Genomic DNA, 15,175 nt, shown 5'->3' on the forward strand with positions numbered 1-15,175 from the left:
TTTTCATTCCATATGAGCCATGGTTAGAACAGCGGTTAGAATGCAGTATAGGCTACTTCTGTTATTCCTGTTGCTATTTATTCCCACCTGGTTTTGTCATCCTGTCATATGTATTCTTTGTTTCTTGTTTTCAATGTTTTAAACAATTTGTAAATCATATATGATCCAAGTCATGTTCCTAATAATTGAATCCTATGTGGCACAATTTTATTATGTCAGCTCAAAAACTGATTGTTGCCAGATTAGTGGCTAAGTAACTAGACCTTTTTTGGTCATGAATCATCAACTTTCCCACTGCTGCTTGTAGTAAATGTTGCATTTCTGATACATTGAAAATAATGTTGCAGTTGATTTCTATTCAAGCTCTCATTTGACTCTATAACTCATGACACATGTGTCACAGGTGACTCACCATTTCATTTTTTGTGACCTTTCAGAGTCCAGATGCTCTGAAAGTTGAGCAAGAGGCCTCTGTTATTGCACAACCTCCAGAGATTGCAACAAGTACCTGAGAATAAGAAATGCTTTCCTGTTCTTTTTGGAAGCTGCAAGGCCATGTAAGAGCATTCTCTAAAGTTTCCAAGCCTTGGGCAACCTGGAGTTGCCTCAGATATGCATTTCCAAAAATATGTACAATTATCTAATTATTCATTTATTTAACGATAAATTTAAATAATTTAATGTATTACTTTTTATTATGAATTGTTTCTCTTTTGTTCAGGGTGGGCAGGTGAGAGGGGTTATATGACATGCTAGCAAAGTCAAGTTAGGCATTTTTTGAATTTTTGACATGCCAAGATTTGCCACCACTGCCCTAGAAGAAAAGAAGAAAATAAATCCCCCACCCTGAGCTGCATAATTGCTAATGTAGCCAACTGTTCTTACAGGTTTTCCACAGTAAGGTATGTAAACAACAGGTAGTCTTTACCAACCACATTATTCTCAACTATACATTTGATACAGAGGGCCTAAGTATATTTAGCTGAAATAATTTCCAGTTTATTCAAATAAAGTACATTTATCCAAGCATGTACATTCAACATAGAACATTTCCAGAAACAGTTACAGTCCATTTTCCATTCACAGTTTTTTAGTGCAGAGCACTAAAAGGCCAAACATGTATCTATTCATAAAAGAATATTTTTTATTTATGATCAACATTTTTAGATTATTTTGTACAAAAGGTTTATATGGACACAAGGCATTCCCTTAGGAAGGGAGTCAACCAGTATTTTAGAAATGGCATTTCTTCAGATATTCAGTATCTGGCAATTTGACACAAATCACTAAACATTTTCTAAATTTTTTAAAAAGGCGTACAAACCTGCCAAAAATTCATAATGGAAGGTGTGCTACTGTTTTGCTATAGAACTGATTATAAAATAGACAATAATGAGCAAGCATCTTATAAACTTTACAAAAAAAGTCAAGTGCTACCTAAAATGGTCATTCATCATTTTGTGGGCAAAACAAAAAATTCCTTGCAGTATTTTTCTTAGGCAATAATTAACATACTACAAAACAAATATTTGAATATGAATATACTACCCCCCCCCAAAAAAAAAACCCCAACTACTATCTTCACAGGAATATTAGTGTAATGTCTTTAGAAGAAATCACTAAAAGAAATTTAAATTCTGACTATTAAAGTGCTTGTGTGTAATTTTATTTTTTAAAGAAAAAATTAAAATAGGGGAATGTGGGTAGCTTGTAAACCTCCATATGAAAGCTGTTGAATATACTAATCATTCAAAATCACTATAGATTTTGACAGTACAATTCAAATTTAACACTTCCCAAAATTACTGAACCATGAATTGAATTTAAAGCAAATGCTAGATTACAATTCATTCAAATTATACTAAGAAAACTGTCCATATACATTCATTTATATATATAAAAATATTTTAAGTACATCACAAAGCATTTGCTTAGTAGTATATCACAACGAACATAAAATATTTTCCGTAAAATCAGAATTAAGTAAGGACCACATAGGACACACCTATGAAGCACATGTTCTAGGTGGTAATTTCATTTAAAAATGTTTGCAAACTTTCCTTTTAAAATGTTCATTTCATTACTAACACTCCAGAACTGCATCAAGAAAACTGCATCAACGAAAATTTTTCAATTCAAGGTGTTATTTTTAATGAAGTTTAATTTTGTTGAAAATGTTGGACAAGATGTTACATTAAGATATATCAATATATTTAGTCTGAAAATAGTTTATTCTCATAGCACTATTCTACATTTTAGTGGTTCTAATTTCAAATATTATCACATTATTTGAGCTAAGGAGAAATACATATATAACCTGTAATCAATTTTAAAGGTTTTTTTTATTATTAGTAAGCAGCATATAAGCTTACCACATAGAAATCAGACTAACTTTCTCTGATAAACTGGTTGCTTATTTGGGTAAAAATTGAATCATTCAATTAATACCCATAATTATTTCATCCAGTAGAAACTTTTATGTACAAGATAGGGACTCCTTTACTAAAAAATTCTGTGTTCTCTTTATATCTCTTCCCTCACTGGCTGAGGGGTCCCCCTCTAAATATGGGGGAAAGGGAAAAGGAAGGTATAGGGTCAATAGTCCAGATTATCACTGGTTTAGAGACCCATTTTTTATTTTATAAAAAACAAAAACAACAACTAACCAACCAACCTTTCAACCAACTGGAAAAGTTTTCAAATATCTGGAAGCTTGTCTTACATAATTTTTAATATTAATACCGGAATCCACAAGTAATTTGAAGGTAATTTTTGAAGGTAATTTTTGAAGGTAATTTTTATGAAATTACCTTAAATGAAAGGAGCCTTTCCATCTGTTTACTGAAATACACTCACTTATCTCTTAAAATGAAACAACTTCTATCTGTCACAGGAATTTAAAAACACTGTTCTTCCTTAACGGCTGGTTTTCCAAGATTTTTCAATTAAAGCAAGGTAATTTGGAACTGTTAACATATTTTCATTACATAAAATAAAGCAGGCTATCTGTACCCCTATCCAGTCCAATTTAATTCTGTAAAAAAAGTTAAAATTCCAGAAACAAATAACCAAGTACCAAAAACATTCCTCAAATAAAATAAGATTTTTTTTGAGTGATGATCTTCTCCTAATACAAAAGGAATTATGGTTTAAATACAAAAGTATTAACTCTTGAGTTTAAGAGTTATACACCATTAATTTAAAATACAAATATACTTTCCAAGTTCTATGCCAAAAATATTTTCTAACGTATTAAAGCAACATACTTAGGCAACATCACATCCATAGATCTTCAGTTCATATATGCTTGCTGAGCCCAGTCAGTATCAAGGAAGTGCAAAACTAATTTTAAAAATCATTTGGAACTGTAAAACTATTAACTAAATATTATGCAAATACTAATATATAATATTAAACTTTGAAGAACCATGCTTGTATTAACTTAAACTGCTTTAGGTTCACTGTCATGAAAAAAACACTTTTAAACTCTTTTTTTTAATGAATGTCTTTTACCTTCTGAAGCATTAGATCTATTAAAAATGTGATTGTGCCCTAAGTACCCATGGAAAATTTAGGCATGTATTTTAAGAAGGCACTAGTATCCTTCAACAGACAAGAGCTTTAGATCTTGTACTTCTGCCTTTGGTTTTGTTGTCTTCATCAGGTGAATGTGTCACATTTGCTTTATGAGTTTTCTTGTGATGCTCTAAGAAACTCTTTTTGGCAAATGCTTTTCCACATTTATTGCATCTGTGCAGAGAAAAGTTTTTTGTGACTTTCACTTCAATGCCAACATCAGTTCCTTCATATTTTTTATTTGGAGAGTTAGAGGTAATGTCTTGTTTTGAACCATTCTGTTTACCTTCATCCCTCTGAGGGCCTCTTTTTTCCACCTTTTTTAGAATGCAGTCAATAGGTTTTTTTATTGCTCGGATTTCTAAACTTGCAGTTATCTTACCAAGGTAGCGTGAAGACTTTTTATGTACTACAGTTATATGTCTTATCACATCACGCTTTCGGCGTGTTTCGTAAGTGCAGAGAGGACACCTATAGAACTTAACATAAATATTATTTCCATCTGTGTGCAACTCAATGTGCTTTGTTAAGTTTTGTTTAGAAGTAAACTGGCGTTTACAGAGTTTACAGTAAAGCTTTTTAAAATCAAAGCCAACTGACAACCTTGGCTTCCTGGGCTTTTTGAGACCACTTGCATGAGACTGATTGTTTGACTTTGATTTCTGACAGCTCTGCTTAACTTTATTTTTTTTAGCTGGAGTTACATTCTTTTTTCCAGTAGATGACACGCCTTTTCGTTCAGCGGGTGTTTTCTTTTTTTCACCGGATACTGCATTCTTTCTTTCAGTGGATGATGTATTTTTTCTTTCATTTGAATTATTTATTCCCTTTACTTCATTCTGCAAAGAACTGCAGATGGAAGGCATAGATTCTGCGGATTCTGTTGGTTCGATTTTTACTTTCACTTCTGCATTGGGCTTTCTCTCTCTTTTAGGATTCTTAATGGAAAGTGTTATCTTGTGAACAATTTGCATATGCCTTTTAAGCATTACCTGGGAACTATATTTCCTCTTACACAAGAGGCATTTGCAAGTAGTTAAATTGTACTCAGCTTTTGAAGGCTTTTGTTTTTGTGTTTTAACAGTTTTTGCAGAGGTTTTATCCAAGGATAAAGGCTGTCCAGGTTTTGTAGCTATATCAGGAGTTATAGAGTCCCTTCTCAGTCCTCTGTGAACTTCATCAAAATGCCTTCTTACATTGGCTTTTGTAGCAAATGATTTAATGCACAAAGGACAACTTTTACCCAAAGTTACCAAAACATTCTTATTGCGACCCCTTCCAGATGTCTGATTTGGCCGTTTTTTAATTTGAATAAATTTCTTTAGTTCTTCCATCTTTTTTTTGTGGACTTTCCTAATATGACGGCGTACACTGCGTCTGGAATGAAATTCTTTTTTACACAGGCAACAAATTAATTGATGACCAGAATCAGAATTATTATCACATTCTAATTCAGGTTTTGAGCCTGGGGTAGGTTCTTCTGGAGTTGGCCTTATCTTGTCAACAACTAACGGAGGAGTCTCTTCGGCTTTTGTTTCTGAAGCATCTGACGCTGGTTTAGGAGGAGGTTCTGCTGCATGTTCTGGTGTTTCTACAGAAGCTTGGTCAGGAACAGTGTTTGTATCAGTGTTCTCCACTGAGCTATCTGCCTTAGAAACATACTGAAACACAGCATTCTGGTTTGTTTCTATAGGTTCCAAACGTATTATATAATCTTGCTTGTTCACTCTTGGATACATAGCTTCTAGGAGATCAGTTATGGCTTGACTCTGTTTATCATTTATATCAGGAGAGTCTAAAATATAAAACAGAGTGTTTAAATTAGACAATATTACATCTATCACTAAAAAGTAAAAATAATATAACAGTAAAGTACATTAAGACAACATTATAAAAAGGGAAGACAGCACCATAAATGCTCTTCCATAGACATTCAAATCAACTAACGTTCAGCCTTTTCTGTTCTGGAAAAACTTTGTTCAGAAAGGAAACAGAAATGAGCAACTCAAAATTCCGTCGCATATAGTATCTCACAGAATGCTTATATAATAGTGTGCAACCACAGGTTTTTTAAAAAAAAGATAAAATTAAGTACCTGTCAATTTATTTGTTCATATTTTTAACATTACCTTTGCCCCTTTCCATACTCTTTAGAAACTCCTGTAAGTAAGAGGCATCTTCTATTAATCATGTATAGTACGGATATAATACAGATACAACAAATTATATTTGTAAGAGTATGTATGCATGCTTTATAGAAAAAAAGCTACATGTTAACAATCACTGTCCTTAAAAGCATTATACGAATATAACTTTAAAATCCTAGCAAGAAAATTTAGAGAACAGAAACTTACTGTCATCCATCCGAAGACTTGGTGGACAATAGTATTTTTTATGAGTTATTAAATTTGGTAGCCCTCTGAAGAGACTGCGGCAGAATTTGCATTCAAAAATGGTATCCACATCTTTTAGCAAAATATGCTTGAGTTGTTTAGTTCCTAAATAAATTATTTAAAAAAAATTACCAAGACAGCATATTCAGGATATTCTTCACCTGGATTTTAACTGGTGTTAGCCAAATGATAAAAATAATTGCTTTATTTAGCCATCAAAAACAATTGGATTCAAATAAATTGTGTGGTAATATTTCATCCACGCAAAAATACCACTTTACCTGAAAATAGTTAGATGCTTCAATAATGTGCTTAGAAAATATCTGATTTGCATGCTACAAGCTTACTAGGTATAATTTAACTGGCAGGTGCACGCTCCTATTTATGAGTTTCAAGAATGCAGTTTTTCTTCTTCATTCTCCAGTTTAGGCTATACAAATATTCTGACAGTCATATACAATTTCTTTCTCCCTTCCTTTGTTCCTTTTTTTCTTTCTTTCTTTTCTTTCTCTCCTTCCTTCCTTCCTTCCCTTCCCTTCCCTTCCATGCTTCCTTCCTTCTGCCTATGGCTGCCTCACCCACAGCTGTGAGTGTGGGTAGAGTACAAAGTGATATATTGTAATGCATCATGAAATGTGTGTAATACATGACTATTTTTTAACACAGTGAGGTCTACCACTGATTGTTTTGCTAGTTTTACTATTTTATATATAGTTAAAAACTTTATGTCATTCAAAAAACCACAAGTACTGGTAATGTTAATCTAGAATTATTTAAAGGAAAACAATTTTTTTGAAAAATATTACTGTTATCAATAATAAAAACTACACTCTTAAATAGCAATATGAAAGCCTTACAATTAGATTATCCAACTTGTTTGTCTGTTTCTCTGTAGTAAGTCTGAACTGTGTATGGATGACTAAACTTCTAGCAGAATGTACCCCTAGAAATTCTGTTTTAAAAATAAAACAGGATCTTTTGTATCAAGTTATTTAATAAGATATGTGTATTCAAATTTATTTACCTATAATGGAATTCAAAGTTTTTACTTTTATTATTACCATTACAACAGAACTTGTAATCTTCAAACTCATTCCTATGGCCTCTAGTATCTCAAAAAGATCGTTAGAAAATTAATTAGTTAATTTATATTTCATATTTCTTAACTACCCATCTCCCTCAGAAAGGGCTCTGGGTAATGCGGTTGTTATGAAAAAATTAAATGGGAATTCACTAACTTAATGAACATTAAAAGTTAAATTAAGCTAAATTAATTTTTCTGTCCTGATACTGCCTACTTTTTTTAGTTTAAAGTTCTAGATATGCTATTCAGACATCAAGTATCTCCTCAGGCCAACTAAGGTTGTACATGGTAAACTGAAGTAATCATGAAAATATCCCAAAAATATTTTTTTTAAAGAATAAGAAAAGAAGCATACCTGATCGAAAACATTCAATAATTTGCTGGATTCCAGATTTTGATGTATGAAAAGGCTGTTGTAATAAAGGTGGATCTCCAGGTTCCAGCACACGCACTATAAAGTATTGAAAATGGAAATGTTAATTAATTGAGTCACTACATGAATGGTGGCATACACTGCAGTCTGAAAAACCACCAGTAATGACTAATTTCTCATCTCCAATTTCAGTTTTTGTTTGTGCTTCATGCCTTTGTTTTTAAGGAAAATCAACTGTACATTTTTTAAATTAAATATTAATCTATTTTGTTAACATATAACACAAATATTTTTTCATATGTAACACAGAAATTTCAAAAAAGACACATGTATACAAATAGATGCATATTGAACTTCTAAGGCACACAATTTATCAAAGGAAACATTTAATTAGCTCTGTCATTTTTTATTCATATTAATGCAACAACAACAGCAACAATAATTTAGACTATTTTGCAGAAAACCATTTATCTCAACTATGGAGTATGTTTGAAAGTTTTAGCCAGGTTAAAAAAAATCTATTTTGGTTAATCATACACTGTAGCAAAACGATCAATTCTTCTACCATAATTGACATATTGATTTACTATAAACAAATTCATTCCTCTAGTTTTAAATTACACCTATATTATGTAAAATATTTCTGCAGTATAAAATGCCTCTTAGAACTCCTAATCTGAACCCTGTGTAGAAGAGTTAAACAAAACATTATTTAGCTGATGTACCGATTCTTTTACTCTTTGGTCTCTCAGTGCCTCTTGACCACAATATCCTTCTAAGCTGGCCCTGCCAGTTGAGGGCACCATTTTATGATGGTTCCTTTCTCTGTGGGTAGTTCCAGTCAGTGTTGGTTGAGAGGACTGATCACTCCCTGCTCCTCCTTTATAGGCTGTAGGTTTTATTCTCTCCCCTCCTTTTCAATATCTCAATGAAACCACTGGGTGAGGTCATATGCAGTTTGGGGTTTGGTATCATCCTTATGCTGATGATATCCAATTATATATTTTGCCCCTGGGCCAGCCAAGTAAGGCAATTAAGGCTAGGTTTAGATGGGGACAAACATTATCTGATTTAAAACCATATGGTTATGGTCTTGATATTGGTAATACATCAGATATTAATATATAATGGCTAGAATATTGCCTTAGAATATACAATAAAATTTAGATGAATTATTTAATACTTGGAACAATATACAAGGTGTATATTTAAATTATAATATTTAATGTTTATTATATTTTATTATTGATTATAATGTAAATGTTTGAATTTGTTGCCATTTTTTTCTAGACTCTTCCTTACTGACCTTTGAATGTTCCTAAGTAATATTTTCTCTGAAAAGAAAATTAATAAAAAGCACATTGGAATTTGAATACGGGGTCTGACTTTTGGTATACTGTGTTTATATCTGCTCAGCGATAGGGTTATGCAATTTGTCAAATATGATTGTCACAATACTTCAGAATGCATTACAATACTTCATATGTAAAGACACGGATGTAATACATCCCTGCATTTCCTTAAAGCTGCTGCATCTTTCCTAGGGTGGTGCATCAAGCTAGCCCAAGAACAATGTAGCACAAACCAGCCAAAGTCCAGTTATTTTTTCTTACATCATATAGACAGAATCTTGCCAGACTAAATCTATATCATCCAGGAAAGGCTAACTTAAATCTCTCTCTTTCCACAATCCAGCTTCAAACCATGTATGTTGTCCCTTGTCTAGCCCCCTTCTTTGGAATATGCTATCTCCTTCCGGATAACCTTCTGCAATTACTGTAGTCCCTCATATCACCTCTCCCTTCCAAGACACATTCAATCACATCATGCGACAACTGCAGAGAGAAATTATGTGGACCTGGGAAAATGTGTACAAAGAGTCCCTCAAATGTTTCAAAACATCTTTTAAAAAAATAATATAAAGTCTTGCACTGCCTATTCAGCCATAAAACTGACCAAAATCAAGAACTTTTCCCTCAGGTATATATATATTTACTTGGGGAAAAAGCTTGCTGAAAACAATGAAAACAATTTCTTCAGTAAGCATGAATAGATAGGCAATAGCTAAATTTATAAAAATTATTCCACAGATTCTCCAACTGAATGGAGCATATACCCTAATATTAAGTGTATATGTATTTGGTCATAGAACATACATAAACACTTCCTCTTTAGCTTCAACAAAAAATTGAAAAATTGTTTCTAAAACAGTATATGCTAAATACTCAGTGTCGAATTAAATTATAAAAGTATACCATTATTTTAGACTGAAAATCATATTTGTGTTTTATTATATTTTAGAACACAAATACTGTTACATACTTATACATCAAGCTATTCATTTACAAAAACGGTTCCATATGTTTTGGAATTCTACTCAAGTTTGGTCTAGTAGTTAAGGCACCAAGCTAGAAAGCAGGAGACTGTGAGTTCTAATCCCATTTTAGCCATGGAAGCAAGCTGGGTGACTATGGACCATTCAGCCTCTCTCAGTCCAACTCATCTCACAGAGTTGTTGTTGTGAGAAAAATGTAGGAGGAAGGTGTACTGGATATGTTTTCCACCTTGAGTTATTTGTTAAAATAATAAAGGCATGGTACAAATAAATAAATAAAATAAAAGCACATTTTGCTTATTGTCCAGTCCAGACACATAAACACGCTATATACAAATAATTTCATTCAGTAACATTAATATATATTTTGCCCAAGTATTTCACAGAAAATAAAACTTAATATGTGAAGAATACAGAAATTGCAAAAGTGGAAGTTTTAGGATTAAAGACAATACTATTACCCGGTTCACAGCATCCATGGTGATGGTCAGTCTGACAGTACTTGTCTCTAAGAGGCATTTTCTACATCAATGACTTCCTTTCCTTCTACATTCAGTAGCTTGTTTCTGATAAAATAAGCCAATATTAATTGTTTTACAATCCAACAGTCAAACCAATAGTCTGAAAAATCAGTTGTGGACAGGGAACACACTTTCATACATGCAAAAATAAATTTAAACTCTGTGTGCATGCAGAAGCACACACACACACACACACACACACACAATGTATTTTAGTACATCAAAAAGACACCCTTAAAGAGGTATATCTTATATAACTGTTACAATGGCTTCCAAGCTCACATAAAAGTTTGAAACTATTATTTGTTGCATCAATTTGCTTCTGAAGCAAATTTTGTAACACAACTTGTCAATCCTGATTCAAATTAAATGAGTCTAATTTATGCCCTGTCTATAGCCCCCTCCCCTTTATCTCAGATCTGCCTGTCAGTTTCAAATCTATTTAGCTTACTGATGGAGCCAATGACTGCATTCAAATGGCAAGAGAACCACAAGAACCACAGAAAAAAACAGATTAGAAAATATACAGTCCTAAAACAGCCTTTACATTTCCTAAAGGCCCAGACAGTGCTGTGGCTGCTTGCAGCTACCATAATTGCCACCCAAGAAAGACATAGATCAGATGAATCAGTAGAATATAGAATTTTAAATCACGAGAAGAATTCAAGATTATATATTCATTACAAACATGATATCTTGTAAATGAATTCCAAAGGTAACAGGCATAGGCAACATGCAGTCCAAATTATGTGTGGCCCTTGGTCTACTTTCATGACCCTCAAGCTAATTAATTTAAAATAAAATTAATTAATTAAGCTAATTAAAATGCTAATTAAAAGTTAATAAAAGCTTTTGCTATTATTCAATTCAGGTTTTTGATATTGTCCAATAATGCTATATGAAGTGAGATACTGTAAGCTGTAATAGGAAGAAAAGGAATGGTAGTATCATCTGTTCTGGCTATATCATTTTTGCTTCAATCTCATCCATCATTTCATGTATAATGCATGTTTAAATAGATTATCTCTACAAAAAAGTTTATCACCTTGATCTGCATTGCTAGCATATGTATTTTCAATTAAAACTGACGCGGATTAAAAGTTCAGAAATGAATTCCACCTTAACTATTGTATGTAGAAAAGAGGTTTTTTAACATGATACTTTATTGTAAACAATAAATACAATCAATACTTTATCTACATATTATTCAACAATATCATATTAGTTGTAGCAATACTGTATCATTCATTTCCTTTGTATCACCACACTTACGAATTTACATATGTATACCTTGTACTACAAAGCTAAACTACATTAATCCCAGCACTCAATATTGGATTGATATATAGTAAAATAACTAAAAACTGCACTTCCAAATGAGAATTCCTTCAAATTAACTAAGCCAGTTTATATAATACTCTACATACTAAGATTGTGCGCTTTCTGTTCAATAAGTAAGCATTTTCAGAAATTCATTCTGAATACACTCATTCTAAATTTCCTATGCTTGCCATATCTTTATATCTGTTTTTGTAGGACTGAGTTACTTCAGTGACAGATGGTTTCTATCTGTCCAGTTTGGACAGGCAAGCTGGGCATATTGTGGCTTTGGAAAACCTGTGAATGTCAGCTGGTAGAAACAAACCATGTAGGAATTCAACTGACTTCTGAATGTAACTGATAACTTCTAAAACCTTATGAGTCATGGCTATCTACAAAATATATTAGCCTGATTCACATAAAACATTAGTTTATGTTTTAAAGGCATTATTTAAAATGAATTTGATTAAAAGTGTTTGTATTAAAAGCAAGCTCAACTGCACAATCCTCTCTTTATATAACTGGGAAAAGAAATAAATTAGGATTTAGTGTTCCTGGCTTGTGAGATCTACAATTTACATAAAGTTGTTTCCTATGTTATCATGTTTAAATACTTCTCCATCACTCCTGTGCTTTTCAATTCAACTTTGATAGAAGCAAAAGTTCAGAAATGAATTCCACCTTAACTATTGTATGTAGAAAAGAGGTTTTTCAACGCAATACTTTATTGTAAACAATAAATACAATCAATACTTTATCTACATATTATTCAACAATATCATATTAGTTGTAGCAATACTGTAAATTGTACAATTTAAGACTATTTGTTGTCTTTAAAAAATCTGTTTTATTAAATAAATCATAAAATTAAAGGGTTTGAAACTTGCTTGCTTAAACACTGACAACAGAAAACTCTAATAATCAGAATATTGAGATGGGTGGCTATAGAAATGTATATTTTTTATAAGTGCAATTATTACAAACAACTTTCAAACCATATCATTTACCTGTAATACACATTCTCTGTATTATCTATATTGATATCATTAAAAAAGTCCCTTAGCCAATAGTGTACCTATTTTCATTTTCTTTATACAATTATCTAACAACCTCCCCCTGCAGAATGACAGGTCCTACTGGTTTTTGTTTCAGCAGAGTATAACTGACCACGTGCAGAATATCTTTAGCCCCTCAAAAGGCTCTAATGGTGGGAAAGGTAAAAGGAAGAAAAGAAGAGGGCAACCAGCCGTGATGGGTGTACCAAAAGATGATCTGAGAGACTAGTTTAGGGACTAATCACCATTCAGAAAATCTATCAATGGGAATCACTAAAAAATTGACAACAACTAGATGGCATATAATCCATTATTCCTCACACACACACACACCTCACTTTAACCTATGGACCGACAAAGAGATCCAGAATCTAATCCAACTCTGCAAGGACAGAGTGTCCACCTAAGAAAAGGTTTTAAAGGAAAATACGGGGAAATGTGCACAACCCAACCGACCCCTTTAGCCCTTTCAGGGGGAAAAACCATCATCGGATCCAAGACCAAGCCCACCTCCACCATTGCGACTTAAATCTCTCTCTCTCTCTCTCTCTCACACACTCTCTCTCACACACACACACACCTCTCACACACACACAACTCTCTCACACACACACCTCTCTCACACACACCTCTCTCTCTCACACACACACCTCTCTCACACACACACCTCTCTCACACACACACACCTCACACACACACACACCTCACACACACACACACCTCTCACACACACACCTCTCTCTCACACACCTCTCTCTCACACACTCTCTCTCACACACACACCTCTCTCACACACACACCTCTCTCTCTCACACACACCTCTCACACACACACACCTCTCTCTCACACACACCTCTCTCTCACACACACACTCTCTCACACACACACCTCTCTCACACACACACCTCTGTCTCTCTCACACACACACCTCTCTCTCACACACACCTCTCTCTCACACACACCTCACACACACACCTCTCTCACACACACACACACCTCTCTCACACACACACACCTCTCTCACACACACACCTCTCACACACACACACCTCTCTCACACACACACCTCTCTCACACACACACATCTCTCTCACACACACACACCTCTCTCACACACACTCTCTCACGCACACCTCTCACACACACACCTCTCACACACACACACCTCTCTCTCACACACACACACTCTCTCACACACACACTCTCACACACACACCTCTCACACACACACCTCTCACACACACACCTCTCTCACACACACACTCTCTCTCACACACACACACCCACTCTCTCTCTCTCTCTCTCTCTCACACACACACACACACCTCTCTTCCCCTCCTGCGCATAAACACAGGCGCTTCTCCCAGACCGGGCGCGCCTTTCCTCAACGCCTCTCCTCAGGGCCAGGGCAGACCTTGGGCTTCTCCTTTCGGGCCACCTGTCACCTCACCAGCCGGTCTCCTTTTTGACCGAAGCAGTAGCTCGCTCTTCCTCGCCCCCCGCCCATACAAGAGACCATACAAGAGGCGCGCAAAACCTCCGCTCCAGAGCCTTTCGCGGGAGTCGAGCCGGCGTGGCTGGGGGAGAAGGGCTGGCTGAAGAAGTTCCAGCAACCCGCCACACACCTACCGAGGCTCCGGGAAAGACGGGCAGCCGCCAGCCCAGCCGGAGGAGGAGGAAGAAGAGAAAGGCGGCGATCAGCCCATCAAGCGCTGTCCGCTCGGCGGCTCTTTCTCCCTCTCGGACGGGACGGGCAGTGCGCGCGGAAGGAGAGGCGAAGGACGGCGCCGAGTGTGCCCGAGGCTCTCCAAGGCAGCGGCAGGTGACAGCGGGCGCCGGCCGAGTTCTCTCACGGGCAGCCCGCGCCGACCCTGCCTCCGCCGGCGGGGAGGAGGGAGAAGGGAAGCGCTCCCTCAGAGCGTCCCGGCAGAAAGTTGCCGTCGGCCGTTCCGCCCAAGCGGCCGCGCGACGGCGACCCCGGAGCCGGATGGGCGCAAGGGCAGGAAGTGACTGCGGCTGCGGGCAGGCCTGGGGCGGCGCAAGCACGCATGCGCCGCACCCGGCTTCTCCAGGCTCGCCCTCACACACCAACACACGCGCACACCCCTTTCCCGGGGTCCGGGAAGCGGGGGGCACCGCCCAGCTCCAGTAACTCACGCACGCAGGGCACGCACGCAGAGCCAATCTCCAACAGGTGTTATTCCTGCGCGAGGAGAGAAAGAGGGGGCAAAAGGGGCAAAAAAAAGGAGGCAAAAATAAACAGAAAGAAAAAAAAAAGGGCGGGGGAGAGGGAGTGCGCGCGCACACCACTTGCCTCTTCCACGTGCGCTTCAGCCAATAGGAAGGGAGCGACGCGCGCGAAGGGGCAGTCTGCTGGGGGTGCCGCGCCCTGCTAGTTCTGAGGGTGGCGGGGCTTTTTTTTCTGAGGAGCGGCGAGGCCGCCGCGTGACTAGAGTTTGAGGCAGAGCGCGCCGCGGCTCAGCCCACAGGAGCGTGGCCTGCGTGGCTCGTGAGGTAG

General features: G+C 36.2%; 1 protein-coding gene across 1 annotated transcript; it reads right to left on the bottom strand.

Annotated features, from left to right (window-relative positions):
• Positions 1-973: 973 nt before the first annotated feature.
• ZNF800 (zinc finger protein 800) lies at positions 974-14,704 on the bottom strand. Its single transcript, XM_026714067.2, has 5 exons — positions 14,287-14,704; positions 10,223-10,327; positions 7,409-7,504; positions 5,931-6,074; positions 974-5,371 (listed from the first exon to the last, which is right to left on the bottom strand). The coding sequence occupies exons 2-5, from the start codon at positions 10,278-10,280 to the stop codon at positions 3,606-3,608; spliced, it is 2,064 nt and encodes a 687-aa protein (XP_026569852.1). The 5' UTR covers positions 10,281-10,327; positions 14,287-14,704; the 3' UTR covers positions 974-3,605.
• Between the last annotated feature and the right edge of the window lie 471 nt (positions 14,705-15,175).

Source organism: Pseudonaja textilis, chromosome 5 (assembly GCF_049901715.1).
Source record: "Pseudonaja textilis isolate UNSWEBS1 chromosome 5, rPseTex1.2, whole genome shotgun sequence".
NCBI classification, from domain to species: domain Eukaryota; kingdom Metazoa; phylum Chordata; class Lepidosauria; order Squamata; family Elapidae; genus Pseudonaja; species Pseudonaja textilis.